Below are 16,620 nucleotides of genomic sequence, written 5' to 3'. Positions count from 1 at the left end.
GGCCCGCCCGGCGGCGTCACGGTGACGCGCACGGGCGAGCAGGCCCCGTCGAGCGCCCCGCGCAACGTGCAGGCGCACATGATCTCGTCCACGGCCATGCTCGTCACGTGGGAAGAGCCCGAGGAGCCCAACGGGCACATCCTGGGCTACCGCGTCTTCTACCACAACAACGACGGCGGCGGCGGCGGCGGCGCCGACGACGAAGACGACGGCGACGACGAGGGGCACGAGAGCGGCAAGAACGGCGCCTTCACGCAGCAGCAGGAGCTGCACCGGGAGCCGGTGAGAGGCGCCGAGGGGGGCAGGCGGGAGGGCGGGTGGCGGGGATGGTTCCGCTGCTGCCACTGGTGCCGCTGATGATGGTGCGCGCGCGCACCGTGCCAGGTGCTCATTTGAGGCCGAGTCGACCTAGGGGAGGACGAGGCCACGCTATGGCGCTCCTCGCACGCGCGCGCCTGCGCGTCGTCGTAATCATCCGCCGCGGTGGGGCCCCCACAGATGACCACGGGTCGCCGGTCGCCCCGCCTCTCGCAGGCTCGTGATGCGGGAACACAGGTGGCTCTTCACATCTCGCCACGGTGGCTGGGAGATGTTGACTACCTCGCCTGGTGTACAGGAGGTCGTGGGTTCGATCCCGACCCTGACGACTGCCTGTATATTTGGAGTTTGCGTGTCTCTCTCTCTCTCATCAACATCATCACGGTGGCTAGGAGATGTTAACTACCTCGCCTGGTATGCAGGAGGTCGTGGGTTCGATCCCGACCCTAACGATGCCTGCTGCTGTATATTTGCAGTTTGCGTGTCTCTCTCTCATCATCATCACGGTGGCCAGGAGATGTTAACTTCCTCGCTTGGTATACAGGAGGTCGTGGGTTCGATCCCGACCCTGACAATGCCTGCTGTATATCTGGAGTTTGCGTGTCTCTCTCTCAACATCATCACGGTGGCTAGGAGATGTTAACTCCCTCGCCTGGTATACAGGAGGTCGTGGGCTCGATCCCGACCCTGAGGACGCCTGCTGTATATTTGGAGTTTGCGTGTCTCTCTCTCCCCGTGATTGCGTGGATTTTTCTCCGGTCCCTCCATATTTTTTCTTCACGTTTAGAATCAACGTCACCACCCGTTTCGATTTATTTGGCTGCTGCTGTAAATTTCCACGTGATGATGATGATGACGATAGGCTCACTTGTTTGAGCTGTCATTTGTGATAGCCAGCTCGCTTCTGAATAAGAGCTACATAGCTCAGTGGGGCCCTTAACTGGAAAAATAAAAAAATTTGCACACGAACTGAGTTCGTCCTATTCTTAGGTTTTTTTTTCGGTAAAGTCACGTAGGTAAAAAATATAAATTAATAAAAGTAAAATAAGAAATAAAATAAAAATCACGACGTTTCGGAGGCAACGCAAGCTTCCGTCTTCAGGTGGGACCGTCACAGCACGCTTGCTGTATCAAATGAGTTCGTCCTCCCGAAGATATTCCACGGTTCGAAATCAGAATGTGGATTTATCCTTGAGGAATCCGATGAGCTACAAAGCTCTTGTTCACAGAGGTCAGAACGTCAGAACAACAAATAGTACAGAAATGCAAAGATTTCGATTTAAAGCTTTCGTGACTGCAGGGATTCATCTTCTTGGTTCTTTCGGTAAAGTCACGTAGAAGGGAAGTAATGAAATAATAAAAATTAAGGCGCACCTTCCCGCTCAAACCTAGCTTAAATAGACGCTCCTAGCCTGGAGCGCGTCATTCAGACGCTGTCTTCTCGACAGACCTGTTTCTTCGCCTGATGACGGCTGCTTGCGTTGTCGCCGAAACGTCGTGAGAATTTCGATTTAAAGCTTTCGTGACTGCAGGGATTCATCTTCTTGGTTTTTTCGGTAAAGTCACGTAGAAGGGAAGTAATAATATAATAAAAATAAAAAATAATAAAATAATTCTCACGACGTTTCGGCTACAACGCAAGCAGCCGTCTTCAGGTGAAGAATGAGACACTGCCAAGCTAGGAGCTTATATATAAGCTGGGTTGGAGGTGGAAGAAGAGCGCCGAAACGTCGTGAGAATTATTTTATTATGTTTTATTTTAATTATTTTATTACTTTCCTTCGTCGTGAGAATTTTTTATTTTATTACTTCCCTTCTACGTGACTTTACCGAAAGAACCAAGAAGCGGTGCAAAAGTTCAAGAAAGGTAAACATATCGCTTTAAAAAACATATCCACAAAAAAACTAAACCATTTTTTTTATCTTAAGAGGTAAAGCCCCACTGATCGATCAACGAAGGGGCTTATCGCGTGACAATTTATAGCAGCAAAATAATCTAAATGCACGTTTTCGTTTCTATCGGCCACGGGGTATCGTTCCTTCGAAGGTTTGAAAATTCGCCTTGTCACAGACACTCAGCCAGCACATTGTGAGATTCTGGGTTCCAGCTCTGCGCCTGAGACGTATCTCTTATCTATCAAGAGAGGTTTATAATGACTGTGTCAGTAGATGCTGAGCACAAACAGCATAACAAAGAGCGGCGTAATCGTATCTAAATCATTTACCCACCCAGCAGTGTAACAAAAGCAGTGCTTGACCACTTCACAAGTCCTCCTCCCCCGCTGCCCTTCCTGGCTCCTCCACCCCTTAACCACGATATAAGGTACAGATATTTTGCTGTGACGGTTTCACCTGAAGACGGAAGCTTGTGTTGCCTCCGAAACGTCGTGATTTTTATTGTTTTATTTTTATTAATTTTTATTAAATTTTTTTACCTACGTGACTTTACCGAAAGAACTAAGAGTATGCTGAGCCACTTCCACTGAGATTCTTGGGCAGGGTCCCTCCCTTGCATGTGTGTATATGTTGAACTTATTTCGCGGCGTACATAGCCGACTGTGCTAATCGGAGGTGCGTGGGAGGGGGGGGGGACGCAGTCTATATTTTAAAATTGCAATGCTCCAGTGACTTTGTAATATCGTGTGTGTATGTTGAACTTGATTTGTAGCTTTCGTGACTGCAGGAATCCATACTCTTTGGTTCTTTCGGTCACGTAGGTAGTCACATCAACGGTACCTACGTGACTTTACCGAAATGAATGAAATAATAAATCACGACGTTTCGGAGGCAACGCAAGCTTCCGTCTACACTATGGGAACCTCATTTGCCAGTAAAAATATGATGATTGGTTTTTTACCCTTCTATCTGGCAACAAAACTGACACCTTTTTACAAGGAGTCATGTTTGCATAGACCGCAATACCTGCAGTCATAATGCAAACAAAAGAACATAACTCTGATAATGTGCACTGTCCTTGAAGTTGATTGGTCCACACCCGAGACAGCTTTCCCATGTGAGACTAGGCTCTAAGGAAAGCTGTCTCGGGTGTGGACCAATCAACTTCAAGGACAGTGCACATTATCAGAGTTATGTTCTTTTGTTTGTATTATGGCTGCAGGCATTGCGGTCTATGCAAACATGACTCCTTGTAAAAAGGTGTCAGTTTTGTTGCCAGATAGAAGGGTAAAAAACCAATTATCACAAGCTTCCGTCTTCAGGTGGAAGAGTCACAGCACGATTGCTGTATCAAGTAAATCCCAAAGAGACCCGATTTCTCTTTACTTGATACAGCAATCGTGCTGTGACTGTTCCACCTGAAGACGGAAGCTTGTGTTGCCTCCGAAACGTCGTGATTTTTTATTTTATCTCTATCATTAATTTTATTTATTTTAATTTTATTTTTTTACCTGCGTTACTTCACCGAAAAAAACCTAAGCGTACGAATTCTTGCAGTCGCCAAAGCTTCAAATCTAGAAATAGAACTGGAATCTCCGTCCTATTTCGCAAAAGCCGCAACCTACGAACAGGCGGTGGCCGTGGCACCGGTGGCGTTGACGGGAGGAGAGGAGGGGGTTGGTAGCGGTGACGACGACGTCGAGCCGCGAGCCGCATAATTGATGCTCTCGCCATGTCAACACCGCCGCTAAATCAGAGTTAGGATCGAGGGCGGTGGGGGGCGCTGGGATGGTGGGCGAACTCCCAGCGCTGTCAACGCTCTCTCCTCGAGCGAGCACGAGCAGAGCGGGAGCCCACCCTCACCGCCCCACTGTTTCCCGCGTGTTTATCTCCGGTTGTTTATCCCTAAATATTTAACCGGGGTTAAATCGCGAGTCACGAACGAGACTCTATTAAGTCGGCGCCCTTCGGGGTGACGGGAAGGGGTGGGTGGGGGGCGATCAGCAAGAGCCGATGGTGATTCTTTAGCGGAGGCTCGCCTGCTACAACACCGGAGCCAAACCATCACCCGCCCCCCCCCCCCCCAACATTCGTTGCGGTAACGCATCGACGCCACCGCCACTTTCATCGCGCATTCGCCACCCGTCGCCGCCCATCGCCGCCCCACTAAATGGCCATTCAGTCCGTGGGAGGCCCCTTGGGTGGTCAAGGAAACTCCCCCGTTGAGATTCGTCATCTCGCCTCCGTTCTGAATTTCGGGAGAGATTTCGGCTGCGTGCGTTCGGTCCTAACGTGGGTGCGTGGGGCCAGTTGTTCCGAGTGGTTAAGTCGGAATCGTGATGTTTATTTACGGCTGGTGAGGAATCCGATGAGGCACGAAGCTCTTTTGCACCGCGTATGTTGAACTTCTTTTGCACCGTGCGTAGCTAACCGTGCTCATCGGGGGTACGGGCAGAAGGACAAACTAAACATGTAATCAGTTCTAGAGAAAATTAGTCTACCTGTCCATGGAGAGAGAGAGACATGCAAGCTCCAAATATAGAGCAGCAGGCGTCGTCAGGGTCGGGATCGAACCCACGACCTCCTGTACACCAGGCGAGGTAGTTAACATCTCCTAGCCACCGTGATGATGAGAGAGAGAGAGAGACACGCAAACTCCAAATACACAGCAGCAGGCATCGTCAGGGTCGGGATCGAACCCACGACCTCCTGTAGACCAGGCGAGGTAGTCAACATTTCCTAGCCACCAGCTGGAGGTTGTGTCAGGTGGGGGTGGGCGTACGACGCAGCTATGCCTACGCTACCTAACGCAGACAAAAAAACAATAATTATCTTGCAATTAGCACCCCGGGTTTTCTCAGCTTTGCTGCTGCAACGCTCCTGAGCGACATCACACCACCGTGGTGCCCCCTTAATTAATAAATTAATGAAGCGCATGAGTTCGGAGCGCATCGTCGGTTCCCAAGGTTCGGAAAGGGGTCGGTAAAAAAGAACGACGGAAAAAACAAACTGTCCCCAGACCACGCCGAGACAACGCCGCTCAGTCCCCCGATACAAATTCCACGTTGAAATGTATTCAATCAACAAATTGACATTTTGCAAATGTGGCCGTATCCAGCGCCGATCTTCTGAACCCCACCACCACCCCACCCTCTCAAAATCGCAATTGTGAACAACGCGCACAGCCGAGTATCTGGTGGTTGTTTTGCTTCTCATAATAAGCAACAGCGGCATCATCATCACCACCACCACCATCATCATTCATAAGCGGTATATATCATATTGTAACGACCTTCGCACGGAGGTCATCGGCCGGGTCAGAGGCCCCCAATTAGGGCCCAGCCGCCCCCCCCACCCCACCTCACGCCACCCCGGGCGTACGATCCGGATAACGTGGTGGGGTTTTTTTTCTTTTTAAAGCCAGGCCACCCGTAAAGGGGTGAACTGTGCATTCGCAAATGGAACTCATTGTTTCTAGATTTGAAGCTTTCGTGACTGCAAGGATTCATACTCTTAGGTTTTTTCGGTGAAGTCACGTAGGTGAAAACATTAAAATTAACGAAAGTAAAATAAAAGCTGATACAGCTGTCGTGGCTGTGACGGTTCCACCTGAAGACGGAAGCTTGTGTTGCCTCCGAAACGTCGTGATTTTTTTTTTTATTTTACTTTTATTAATTTTAATGTTTTACCTGCGTGACTTTACCGACAAAACCTAAGAATATGGAACTCATTGTGTGATTCGCGCGTGCGTTGAGTAGCTCCCCTCCCCGTCCCTCTCCTCTCTCCCCCCCCCCATTTGCCGCCATCTGAGTCTCAACGTTTCAGGGCAGCGGAATGTTTTTTCATCCTGAGTGTTCCTCTTGTTGTTCTTTCGCTTTTCAAAAACACCGCACTCTCGCCAGCCGCCGCTGCCGCCGCCGCTGCTGTGAAAGCTCGAAGGCCGCTCCGTTCGCGTGGACAACAAAAATATTGAAATGTTTTGCCGGTGGGCGGGGTGGAGGCTGGGGGAGGATTCCGCCGATGAAACGCGAGTCAGACGTCTCTTCCCGGGAGACGTCTTGGTCTTCGTCGGCCGTTATTTTGTCGACGCTTTTCGGCCTGCGGTTTTGTTTTGTTGTTGTTGTCGTTGGGAAACCCGGGACGGCGGTTTAAAAAAACAAAAATTCCCCGCGAGAGTCCTCGGCGAGTTGGTGATTGCGACGATGACGACGACAATGACAGTGATGATGATGACGGTGGTGATGATGATGATGATGACGGTGGTGATGATGATGACGGTGATGATGAAGATGATGACGACGACAATGACGGGGGTGATGATGATGTAGGTGATGACGACAATGACGGTGATGATGATGATGATGACGGTGATAATGAAGGTGATGACAGTGATGACGACGACAATGGCGGTGATGATAATGACGACAATGATGATGATGACGACGGTGATGATGATGATGTTGGTGATGATGATGATGATGACGAAGGTGATGACGGCAATGACGACAATGAGGGTGATGATGACGGTGATGACAATGATAATGACGACGGTGATGATGATGATGTCGGTGATGATGATGATGTCGGTGATGGTGATGATGTCGGTGATGATGATGATGATGAAGGTGATGACGGCAATGACGACAATGAGGGTGATGATGATAGTGACGGTGATAACGACGGTGATGATAATGACGACAATGACGATGATGATGATGATGACAATGATGATGACGACGACGGTGATGATGATGATGTTGGTGATGATGATGGTGATGATGATGGAAGTGATGACGGCAATGACGACAATGAGGATGATGATGACGGTGGTGATGATGATGATGATGATGACGGTGATGATGATGAAGATGATGACGACGACAATGACGGTGATGATGATGAAGGTAAAGACGACAATGACGGTGATGATGATGATGGTGATGATGAAGATGATGACGACTACAATGACTGTGATGTTGACGATGATGACGGTGGTGATGATGATGAAGATGATGACGACGACAATGACGGAGGTGATGATGATGAAGGTGATGACGACAATGACGGTGATGATGATGATGACGGTGATGATGAAGATGATGACGACGACAATGACTGTGATGTTGACGATGATGACGGTGGTGATGATGATGATGAAGATGATGACGACGACAATGACGGGGGTGATGATGATGAAGGTGATGACGACAATGACGGTGATGATGATGACGACAATGATGATGTTTACGACGACGGTGATGATGAAGGTGATGACAGTGATAACGACGAAAATGGCGGTGATGATAATGACGACAATGATGATGACGACGACGACGGTGATGATGATGATGTTGGTGATGATGATGGTGATGATGATGGAGGTGATGACGGCAATGACGACAATGAGGATGATGATGACGGTGATGACAGTGATTATGATGATGACGGTGATGACGGTGATGATAATGACGACAGTGACGATGATGATGATGATGACGACAATGATGATGACGACGACGACGGTGATGATGATGATGTCGGTGATGATGATGGTGATGATGATGGAGGTGATGACGGCAATGACGACAATGAGGATGATGATGATGTTGGTGATGATGATGGAGGTGATGACGGCGATGACGACAATGAGGATGATGATGACGATGGTAATAACGACGGTGATGACGACGGTGGACCCCGCAGGTGCACACGTGGAAGCACTCGGACACGAGCGACGTCATGCTGGCCACGATCCGCGACCTGACGCCGCAGGTGGACTACGCGGTGCGCGTGCTCGCCTACACCTCGGTGGGCGACGGGCCGTTCTCGCCCGAGCTGCGCATACGCACCCAGGAGGGAGGTGAGGCGGCCTGCGTGTGCTCGCGCGCGCCCGTCACGCATCGTCCGATTTGCGCCGGCGAAAACGACGCCGCGCGCCCACCGACAGGACCGTGCGAGGCTCACGCGGCGCGGGTTGCCCGGCGGGGCGTCTCTGTTGCGCGTACCAGTGCCCAACCAGCCCATCAACCTGAAGGCGGAGGCCGAGTCGGCGAGCAGCGTGCTTCTCACGTGGACCCCGCCGCGGCAGGAGGGCATCCTCAAGTACGAGCTCGCATACCGGCCCGGCGACGGCACCGCAACGACCGCCAGCGAGGTAGCCGCCGCCGACGACGCCGCCTCCCATCTCTCTCTCTCGCGCGTCTGTGTCAGCCTGACGAACAGTCAGGGCCCTTCTTGCTTACCCCCGCGCATCACCCGTCTCTCTCTCTCTCGCGCCTGTGTCAGCCTGACGAACAGTCAGGGCCCTTCTTGCCTACCCCCGCCCGTCACCCATCTCTCTCTCGCGCGCCTGTGTCAGCCTGACGACCAGTCAGGGCCCTTCCACGGCGTTTGCAGCTTCGCCGGCGATTTACGACAACCGGCATCGTCGGGCGACTTGCCAGAAGGTGCCGCTTGCGGCAAAAGTGCCCGATGGTCGCTGAATAACATCGGTGGCGCAAGCTCACGCGGTGAAGTCCTCAATTTCAGTCTCTAAACCGGATGGAGATCTGAAGACACCGGCCAGTACGGCGAGCCTCTCGTTCGCACAAATGAGGGCGGCCCGGCTTCGCCGTCGAGACGCCCGTCGAGATCCACGGCTTTTCTGAGCTCGCGCCGATTGGTTACGCGGGTTGCTCGTTTCCCCCCCCCCCCCCCCCCACGGCGGATTCGTGGTGCGAGCGTGAACACACGGGCGCAACGATGAGACGGAAACGACGAAGCGCACTGCAGCGAACGAGTGCGCCCAACGAACGTGTTAGCGCAGAGAACGTGTTAGCGCAGAGAACGCGTTAGCAGAACGCGTTAGTGCAGAGAACGTGTTAGCGCAGAGAACGAGTTAGCGCAGAGAACGCGTTAGCAGAACGCGTTAGTGCAGAGAACGAGTTAGCGCAGAGAACGCGTTAGCGCAGAGAACGCGTTAGCGCAGAGAACGCGTTAGCGCAGAGAACGAGTTAGCGCAGAGAACGCGTTAGCGCAGAGAACGAGTTAGCGCAGAGAACGAGTTAGCGCAGAGAACAAGTTAGCAGAACGAGTTAGCGCAGAGAACAAGTTAGCAGAACGAGTTAGCGCAGAGAACAAGTTAGCAGAACGAGTTAGCGCAGAGAACAAGTTAGCAGAACGAGTTAGCGCAGAGAACAAGTTAGCAGAACGAGTTAGCGCAGAGAACGTGTTAGCGCAGAGAACGTGTTAGCACAGAGAACGAGTTAGCGCAGAGAACGTGTTAGCGCAGAGAACGAGTTAGCAGAACGAGTTAGCGCAGAGAACGTGTTAGCGCAGAGAACGAGTTAGCACAGAGAACGAGTTAGCGCAGAGAACGTGTTAGCGCAGAGAACGTGTTAGCAGAACGAGTTAGCGCAGAGAACGCGTTAGCGCAGAGAACGTGTTAGCGCAGAGAACGAGTTAGCAGAACGAGTTAGCACAGAGAACGAGTTAGCGCAGAGAACGTGTTAGCGCAGAGAACGAGTTAGCAGAACGAGTTAGCGCAGAGAACGCGTTAGCGCAGAGAACGAGTTAGCAGAACGAGTTAGCGCAGAGAACGCGTTAGCGCAGAGAACGAGTTAGCGCAGAGAACGTGTTAGCGCAGAGAACGCGTTAGCGCAGAGAACGAGTTAGCAGAACGAGTTAGCGCAGAGAACGCGTTAGCGCAGAGAACGAGTTAGCGCAGAGAACGCGTTAGCGCAGAGAACGCGTTAGCGCAGAGAACGAGTTAGCGCAGAGAACGCGTTAGCGCAGAGAACGAGTTAGCGCAGAGAACGAGTTAGCGCAGAGAACGTGTTAGCGCAGAGAACGAGTTAGCACAGAGAACGCGTTAGCGCAGAGAACGAGTTAGCGCAGAGAACGAGTTAGCGCAGAGAACGCGTTAGCGCAGAGAACGCGTTAGCGCAGAGAACGCGTTAGCGCAGAGAACGTGTTAGCGCAGAGAACGTGTTAGCGCAGAGAACGTGTTAGCGCAGAGAACGTGTTAGCGCAGAGAACGTGTTAGCGCAGAGAACGTGTTAGCGCAGAGAACGAGTTAGCTCAGAGAACGAGTTAGCGCAGAGAACGAGTTAGCGCAGAGAACGAGTTAGCGCAGAGAACGAGTTAGCGCAGAGAACGAGTTAGCGCAGAGAACGAGTTAGCGCAGAGAACGAGTTAGCGCAGAGAACGAGTTAGCGCAGAGAACGCGTTAGTGCAGAGAACGTGTTAGCGCAGAGAACGAGTTAGCGCAGAGAACGAGTTAGCGCAGAGAACGAGTTAGCACAGAGAACGAGTTAGCGCAGAGAACGAGTTAGCGCAGAGAACGAGTTAGCGCAGAGAACGCGTTAGCGCAGAGAACGAGTTAGCGCAGAGAACGAGTTAGCGCAGAGAACGAGTTAGCACAGAGAACGCGTTAGCGCAGAGAACGAGTTAGCGCAGAGAACGTGTTAGCGCAGAGAACGTGTTAGCGCAGAGAACGAGTTAGCTCAGAGAACGTGTTAGCGCAGAGAACGTGTTAGTGCAGAGAACGTGTTAGCGCAGAGAACGAGTTAGCTCAGAGAACGTGTTAGCGCAGAGAACGTGTTAGCGCAGAGAACGTGTTAGCGCAGAGAACGAGTTAGCTCAGAGAACGAGTTAGCGCAGAGAACGAGTTAGTGCAGAGAACGTGTTAGCGCAGAGAACGTGTTAGCGCAGAGAACGAGTTAGCGCAGAGAACGAGTTAGCGCAGAGAACGTGTTAGCGCAGAGAACGTGTTAGCGCAGAGAACGAGTTAGCGCAGAGAACGAGTTAGCTCAGAGAACGAGTTAGCGCAGAGAACGTGTTAGCGCAGAGAACGAGTTAGTGCAGAGAACGTGTTAGCTCAGAGAACGTGTTAGCGCAGAGAACGTGTTAGCGCAGAGAACGAGTTAGCGCAGAGAACGTGTTAGCGCAGAGAACGTGTTAGCGCAGAGAACGTGTTAGCACAGAGAACGAGTTAGCGCAGAGAACGAGTTAGCGCAGAGAACGCGTTAGCGCAGAGAACGAGTTAGCGCAGAGAACGCGTTAGCGCAGAGAACGAGTTAGCGCAGAGAACGCGTTAGCACAGAGAACGCGTTAGCGCAGAGAACGAGTTAGCGCAGAGAACGAGTTAGCACAGAGAACGCGTTAGCGCAGAGAACGAGTTAGCGCAGAGAACGAGTTAGCAGAACGAGTTAGCGCAGAGAACGCGTTAGCGCAGAGAACGAGTTAGCGCAGAGAACGCGTTAGCGCAGAGAACGCGTTAGCGCAGAGAACGAGTTAGCGCAGAGAACGAGTTAGCGCAGAGAACGAGTTAGCGCAGAGAACGAGTTAGCGCAGAGAACGAGTTAGCGCAGAGAACGTGTTAGCGCAGAGAACGAGTTAGCGCAGAGAACGAGTTAGCGCAGAGAACGAGTTAGTGCAGAGAACGAGTTAGCGCAGAGAACGAGTTAGCGCAGAGAACGAGTTAGCGCAGAGAACGTGTTAGCGCAGAGAACGAGTTAGCGCAGAGAACGAGTTAGTGCAGAGAACGAGTTAGCGCAGAGAACGTGTTAGCGCAGAGAACGTGTTAGCGCAGAGAACGTGTTAGTGCAGAGAACGCGTTAGCGCAGAGAACGCGTTAGTGCAGAGAACGCGTTAGCGCAGAGAACGAGTTAGCGCAGAGAACGAGTTAGCGCAGAGAACGCGTTAGCGCAGAGAACGCGTTAGCGCAGAGAACGAGTTAGCGCAGAGAACGTGTTAGCGCAGAGAACGCGTTAGCGCAGAGAACGCGTTAGCGCAGAGAACGAGTTAGCGCAGAGAACGCGTTAGCGCAGAGAACGAGTTAGCGCAGAGAACGCGTTAGCGCAGAGAACGCGTTAGCGCAGAGAACGCGTTAGCGCAGAGAACGAGTTAGCGCAGAGAACGCGTTAGCGCAGAGAACGCGTTAGCGCAGAGAACGCGTTAGCGCAGAGAACGCGTTAGCGCAGAGAACGCGTTAGCGCAGAGAACGCGTTAGCGCAGAGAACGAGTTAGCGCAGAGAACACGTTAGCGCAGAGAACGTGTTAGCGCAGAGAACGCGTTAGCGCAGAGAACGCGTTAGCGCAGAGAACGCGTTAGCGCAGAGAACGCGTTAGCGCAGAGAACGCGTTAGCGCAGAGAACGCGTTAGCGCAGAGAACGCGTTAGCGCAGAGAACGTGTTAGCGCAGAGAACGAGTTAGCGCAGAGAACGTGTTAGCGCAGAGAACGTGTTAGCAGAACGAGTTAGTGCAGAGAACGTGTTAGCGCAGAGAACGTGTTAGCAGAACGCGTTAGTGCAGAGAACGCGTTAGCGCAGAGAACGAGTTAGCGCAGAGAACGAGTTAGCGCAGAGAACGCGTTAGCGCAGAGAACGAGTTAGCGCAGAGAACGAGTTAGCGCAGAGAACGCGTTAGCGCAGAGAACGAGTTAGCGCAGAGAACGAGTTAGCGCAGAGAACGCGTTAGCGCAGAGAACGAGTTAGCGCAGAGAACGCGTTAGCGCAGAGAACGAGTTAGCGCAGAGAACGCGTTAGCGCAGAGAACGCGTTAGCGCAGAGAACGCGTTAGCGCAGAGAACGAGTTAGCGCAGAGAACGCGTTAGCGCAGAGAACGAGTTAGCGCAGAGAACGCGTTAGCGCAGAGAACGCGTTAGCGCAGAGAACGAGTTAGCGCAGAGAACGCGTTAGCGCAGAGAACGCGTTAGCGCAGAGAACGCGTTAGCGCAGAGAACGCGTTAGCGCAGAGAACGAGTTAGCGCAGAGAACGCGTTAGCGCAGAGAACGAGTTAGCGCAGAGAACGCGTTAGCGCAGAGAACGAGTTAGCGCAGAGAACGAGTTAGCGCAGAGAACGAGTTAGCGCAGAGAACGAGTTAGCGCAGAGAACGAGTTAGCGCAGAGAACGAGTTAGCGCAGAGAACGCGTTAGCGCAGAGAACGAGTTAGCGCAGAGAACGAGTTAGCGCAGAGAACGAGTTAGCGCAGAGAACGAGTTAGCGCAGAGAACGAGTTAGCGCAGAGAACGAGTTAGCGCAGAGAACGAGTTAGCGCAGAGAACGAGTTAGCGCAGAGAACGAGTTAGCGCAGAGAACGAGTTAGCGCAGAGAACGAGTTAGCGCAGAGAACGAGTTAGCGCAGAGAACGAGTTAGCGCAGAGAACGAGTTAGCGCAGAGAACGCGTTAGCGCAGAGAACGAGTTAGCGCAGAGAACGAGTTAGCGCAGAGAACGAGTTAGCGCAGAGAACGCGTTAGCGCAGAGAACGAGTGCGCGTGCACAATACAGGTGTTTTTTCGGGTTAGATCGCGTAAATATTTCACCGTGTCGTCAAACCCACCACCATTCGCCTGATGAAGCTGTACGAGGAACGAATTGGCCACGTTCTGTTTACGTGACAAAACCTTACTTAGGGGTGGCGGGTTTAACGACACATTTGTATATATTTACGCGATCTAACCCAACGAAAAAAAGACCTCTATTATGGATGATATCGGTCCCGAAAGCCTCTTTCGTGGTTGAACCGAGTACATGCAGCGGGCGCCTTAGGGGGATATCGCGGGACTAACGAACGAAGCGTTCTTTATTTTTCGTTGTTAACGGTCGTAAACGAAAAGCACGCGAAATCGTCTTCTTCTAACCGCTCGTGACAAAAGCCCAATTGGAATATAACTCAGGAGAGGACGCAAATGAAGTAAAAGTTTTGCCGCTGAAGACGCTGTGACAACGATGAATCCGCCCCCCCCCTCCCCAGGGACCCCGCAGTCTTTTGCTCTTTCGTCGGCTTTCGTTATATGACCGATGGAAGACGGCCCACGACACAAATAACACTGGTCAACACACTTTTTCTGGCATGAGGTATTCCAACGGTTCTAATTTTGGGGTGCTGATTCCAAATCTGGAATCAGTTATTGTCTATCACATCAGGTTTTTGAGATATCAACTATTGCATTTTCAATCAAAACTGCGGAAGAAAAATATGAAATAAATGTGGATATCTACATAAAATGATATTATGAACGCACTATCCTAAAAATACAGCACCGTATTTTAACACTAAAGCAGTCACTGACTCGCAACAACTTGCAATCATAAGTGACAGAGTTAATTTCGGGTAAAATCAATGAAAATGGGGTATGCCGATAGCATAAAAATGAGACGTGATAGAGCAAATCTGAGATCAGATTTGGAATCAGCACCCTGAAATGAGTAGAACAGCTGCAAAAGTCCAGGCCAGAAAAAAATGTTTTTTTTGTTGACCAGTGTAATTTTTCACGCCGCTCTTAAACTTTTTGTTGTTTTTACTTACCACCAGGGTAAGGCCCCGGTGAGCTTGCGCAGCTTTTTTTTTTAAGCGACCTGGCCGCAAGCGATAGCCTCGGCGAAGTGGCTCATCGTCGTCGGCACGGGGAAATTCACGGCATCCAAGTAACTCTTAAAAACGCGCGACGTCGATTCTCAAATGTGGAGGGGAAACAAACGGAGGAGCCCCGAGAAAAATCCACGCGACCAAGGGGAGAGAGGGAGAGAGAGAGACACACAAACTACAAATATACAGCAGCAGCAGGCGTCGTCAGGGTCGAGATTGAACCCACGACCTCCTGTAGACCAGGCGAGGTAGTTAACATCTCCTAGCCACCGTGATGATGATGATGAGAGAGAGAGACACGCAAACTCCAAATATACAGCAGCAGGCATAGTCAGGGTCGAGATTGAACCCACGACGTCCTGTAGACCAGGCGAGGTAGTTAACATCTCCTAGCCACGGTGATGATGAGAGAGAGAGACGCCAACTCCAAATATACAGAAGGCGTCGTCAGGGTCGGGATCGACCCCACGACCTCCTGCATACCAGGCGAGGTGGTCAACATCTCCTAGCCACCGTGGCGAGATGTTAACTGCCTGTCATCCCTTCCCGCTCAAACACCCTGTTAGTTGAAAGTCCATCCTTCCGGTGACGATAACGCCCCCCCCCCACCATCCTCGAAGCGGCTCCTTTGTCGATGACACGGACGGGATTTGATGACGGCAGAGGGGGGGGGGGCTAGGGGGCGGTGATGATCACAGGGGGGTGGGCGGGCGGGGGGGGGATAGCGGTGACGGAAAATCATCGCAGAAACGCCCGCACGCGCGAATTAAACGATCGATCTTTTTTCAACCAAAAAAAAACAACCTCAATAACGCTTACGGATGATGTTAAATCACCCCGCCCGCCCGCCCGCCCGGCGGGCCGGCCGATGTTCCCCGGCGATCTGTAACGAGAGAGAGGAGAGAGAGGCGGCAATGCGATGACTGTGGCCGCGGAAAGTGACAATGCTGCTGACTTTTATCCAATACTCGAAAACAAATGTGGTTCCGGGCAGAGCCCCCACCACCACCACCATGTCAGGCTCGTGTGAGAGCGCAAGTTTGCCGTGAACAAAAAATTTGGGGGGCAGCTGGGGGCGGTTGGTTCGGCTGGACAGGGGGCTCCCTGAGACGCCACCGGTGCAGTAGCCACAACCAGGGCAAGAGGTACTACTGGGGGATGTTGGTGTACCGGGTTTAAACATCCTTCTTTTTCTCCGGCTCTCCACCGCTTTCCACTCTCCGCTACTCTTCGCGCTCGACTCTCCGCTCTTTGCCGCCGCCTCTGATTGGTGCAATCGCACCGGCGGACCGACTTTGAAGAGCGCCCGCTGGGGAGAGAGAGAGAGAGAGGGACACGGAGAGACACGTGGAGAGAGAGAGATGCGGAGAGACACGCTGAGAGACACACGGAGAGACACGCGGAGAGAGAGAGAGAGGCACGTGGAGAGAGACACGGAGAGACACGCGGAGTGAGAGAGAGACACAGTAGACTAGCAATGAGACCCATGGACTTCACAGAGGCGCACAGAATAACAGAGGCCCATACACTTAGATAGAGACCCACAGACTAGCACAGAGACCCGCAAACCTACATAGACTCGCACGGCTGAAAGAGCAGCAGATCCTGGGAGCGAGGTGGAGGGAGCCAGAGTCCGTGGAGTGGAGGGAGGCGAGCGGGAGTGGAGAAGGCTGCGGAGGCAGGGAGGATGAGTAGGTGGAAGGGGGATGAGGAGGAGGAGGAGGTGGAGGAATATTAAAAACTAAAACTATTGAACAATTTTTTTACGTTACCAGTTAAGGCCCACTTAGCTACAAAGCTTTTTTTCAGAAGCCGCCTGGCTGCCACGCATGATGATAGCCCAACGAAGTGGCTCATCACGTGGACATTCATGGCAGCAGCCAAATACTCTAAACGCCGTGACGTCGACTCTAAACGTGGAGGGGAAAAACCGGAGGACCCGGAGAAAAATCCACGCGACCACGGGGAGAGAGACGCCGCAAACAACAAATATACAGCAGCAGGCATCGTCAGGGTCGGGATCGAACCCACGACCTCCTGCCCACCAGGCGAG

At 52.0% G+C, this 16,620-nt stretch overlaps 1 protein-coding gene across 1 annotated transcript in view; it reads left to right on the top strand.

The window, feature by feature from the left end:
- Positions 1–16,620, top strand: part of LOC144734362 (receptor-type tyrosine-protein phosphatase S-like) — a 232,586-nt gene that overhangs the window by 131,316 nt on the left and 84,650 nt on the right. The window contains 3 exon segments of the mRNA XM_078616477.1: positions 1–282; positions 7,918–8,074; positions 8,223–8,368. Coding sequence (XP_078472603.1) covers positions 1–282; positions 7,918–8,074; positions 8,223–8,368 — 585 coding nt within the window.

This window comes from Lampetra planeri, chromosome 3, assembly GCF_965212315.1.
Source record: "Lampetra planeri chromosome 3, kcLamPlan1.2.h2, whole genome shotgun sequence".
Classification (NCBI taxonomy): Eukaryota; Metazoa; Chordata; class Hyperoartia; order Petromyzontiformes; family Petromyzontidae; genus Lampetra; species Lampetra planeri.
Note: the sequence above shows the minus strand (reverse complement) of the source record. Positions and strands in the feature narration are given on the sequence as shown.